General features: G+C 45.3%; 1 protein-coding gene across 1 annotated transcript; it reads right to left on the bottom strand.

Annotated features, from left to right (window-relative positions):
• Positions 1–340: 340 nt before the first annotated feature.
• Fpr2 (formyl peptide receptor 2) lies at positions 341–1356 on the bottom strand. Its single transcript, XM_012951955.2, is given in 2 exon segments — positions 341–1083; positions 1086–1356. Coding segments are annotated over 2 exon segments (1014 nt in total).
• Positions 1357–2722: the final 1366 nt, after the last annotated feature.

The following is a 2722-nucleotide window of genomic DNA, read 5'->3' on the forward strand; positions in this document are numbered from 1 at the left end:
ACTGATTAAACCATATAATTTTACTTTTAGTATACCATACCTTATCTAAGCCTTGCAAACATACATTACTCTTTTTTAACCTTATACTTATTTGCCATCCCTCTTAGTATATCCCTCAGTACAGCCTGAGTTCTATAACCACAGGACGATAGTCTCATTTTTCTATTTTCCCCCAAATCAGAGCACAGTGAAGTAATTTTACAGAGTAAATACTCAAGAACATGATGCGAGATTAGAAAGATGAAGCTGGAATTTGGACTAATGGAGGAGTAAAGAAACGAAGCATCTCCCAGCTGCCTCCTCACATTGTCTGTGACTTGCTCTCTGTAGTAGGTGAAACTCAGTTGGTACCTGTGTCATTGGCTTGGCCTGAGTCCTTGCTCAGAGCCCTCTCCAGACTTGCAGGAAGGAAGTGGGTCAGTTTCTCTCCAAAGTCCTAGCCCATGAAGACATAGAGCACTGGGTTGAGGCAGCTGTTGAAGAAGGCCAGGACGCTTCTTGGGTTGACCAGGATGTTGAGGATTTTGTAATCACCACCAAACAATGTCTCTTTGAGCCAGACTGTGTCCAGAAGGGCAATCAGATGATAGGGAAACCAATGGATGAAGAAGGAAACCAGGACAGCTGTCAGGATGAGTAAGGGGCAGCTGGAATTCACAAGGCTTCTTCTGCGTCCCTTGGCAGCAATGAGACCATAGCAGATGATGGCAATGGACATGGGCCTGCTGAATCCAATAATGAACCTGATGATTCCTCTAGTTGTTAGCATGGTGATGGCAACCTTCAACCTCTCCTCAAGGGTGTTACCCTAGGATGCAAAGGTGAAAGTACAGTACACATCCCCTGTGGGATGTTTTACTGTAGTCAGGAAGAGAAAACGTGGCAAGGTAAGGATGAGAGCAAGAATCCAGGGTCCCACCATCACCTTCCTGGCCCAGCTCATGGTGCGGTGGTTCTGGGCCCAGACAGGATGCAGGACACAAATGCAGCGGTCCAGGGAAATGAGAGAGATCAGAAAGATGCTTCCAAACAGATTTGTGTCAACCATGATGTGAACTAATTTGCAAAGGAACCAGCCAAAAGCCATTTTTCTTTCATGGCCATTGAAACAATGAGAAATGGCAGGGCAGCAGTGAAAGAGAAGTTAGCTACAACCAGGTTCATGTAGCAGATGGTGCTGACAGTGTGTGCCATGCGGAATCCAGCCACCCAGATCACAAGCCCATTGCGCAACATACCTAGAGCAGAGGTGATGGTGGGAACCACCAGTGACAAGAACCACAGAACATTGGAGGTGGGAGAATCATGGAACACCTCTTGAGACCCATTCAGAAGGAGGGTAAAGTTGGTTTCCATCCTGCCCACACCTGAAACATTTCCACAACAGCCATTTCTGAGGTGTGAAACCATCTTACAGCAACCCTCCTCAGAATCCACATTACCTGCCATGTTAGCTCCCACTCCAACCAGAGTACCCCGTCCTCCACTAGCACCATGGATGGAGCACTATATTGGATGTTATTTTGAGAAAAGGTGCTTCATATTCTAACAAATTGTTTGCCTTCTGCCTCTCAGGCTGATTATTTCTAAAAGAAGATTACAAGGTTAGGCACCCTGAAACATGAGGCTTTTGTTTTTAAAGAGCTGGCCTGAAACTTACTATGTAGCATTGACAGTCTAAACTCACAGCCATTTTCCTGCCTCAGTCTCTCAAATATTGACATTACAGGTGTGTATCACTATGCCTGGCTCTGGAGCATGAGGGGTGTGCGTGTGTGTGTGTGTGTGTGTGTGTGTGTACTGTATATTAACGTATGTGTGTGGGCACATGCACACCATGGCACACATGGAGATCAGATGGTAACTTTGGTTGTTGATCTTTGCTTTAAACTTCGCTTGATGGAGGATCTCTCATGTACACTACTCCATTTGCTAGACTAGCTGGCCCATGATCTTCTGGAAAATTCTCCTGTCTGCTATAGGCTTTCTGGAATTACAGATGCCCACCACAGTTGCATGAGTTCTGGGGATCTGAAGTCAGGTACACATGCCCATCTCCCCAGCTTGACTATGAGAATTTGATGCCCCACGTGGGAGTATATATGGCTCCATTCCCACAAATCTAGACCACATATTGCCAGATACCTCTAAACCCCTTAGCTCCTGGTTTGTAACTTAGCCCAAGGAAACTCAGGTGAAGAAGAAACCCTAAGTTGGAGTGGAGAGTAGAGGACTTTGCCGAGTCTCAAATAAAAAGGGATTAGTGTGGATGGAGCTTTTCCCCTCCTGCCAACCTTGTAGGGTGGTGTGACAAATGAGTTTAGAACTGAGATTGTCACAGACGAAGTACTCAGTGAATCCACTGTCAGATGTTAGTACTAGTACGATGACTATCTTTTTAAAATATATTTTTTATTTTATTTGACAGAGAAAGAGGGGGAGAGAGAGAGAGAATGGGCACACCAGGGCCTCCAGCCACTGAAAATGAATACCAGATATGTGTGTCTCCTTGTACATCTGGCTAGCATGGGTCCTGGGTAATCAAACTTGGATCATTTGGCTTTGCAGGCAAATGCCTTAACTGCTAAGCCATCCTTTCCCCCCTACGATGACTATCTTGTTTATACTTTATACATATACATTATTTTCTGACAGCTGGTTCTGAGATTCAGTAATCCACCAAGGGATGGGGGTGTGGCTCAATGGACGAGCACTTATCTAG

The sequence above is a fragment of the Jaculus jaculus genome, chromosome 14 (genome assembly GCF_020740685.1).
Source record: "Jaculus jaculus isolate mJacJac1 chromosome 14, mJacJac1.mat.Y.cur, whole genome shotgun sequence".
Lineage (NCBI taxonomy): Eukaryota > Metazoa > Chordata > Mammalia > Rodentia > Dipodidae > Jaculus > Jaculus jaculus.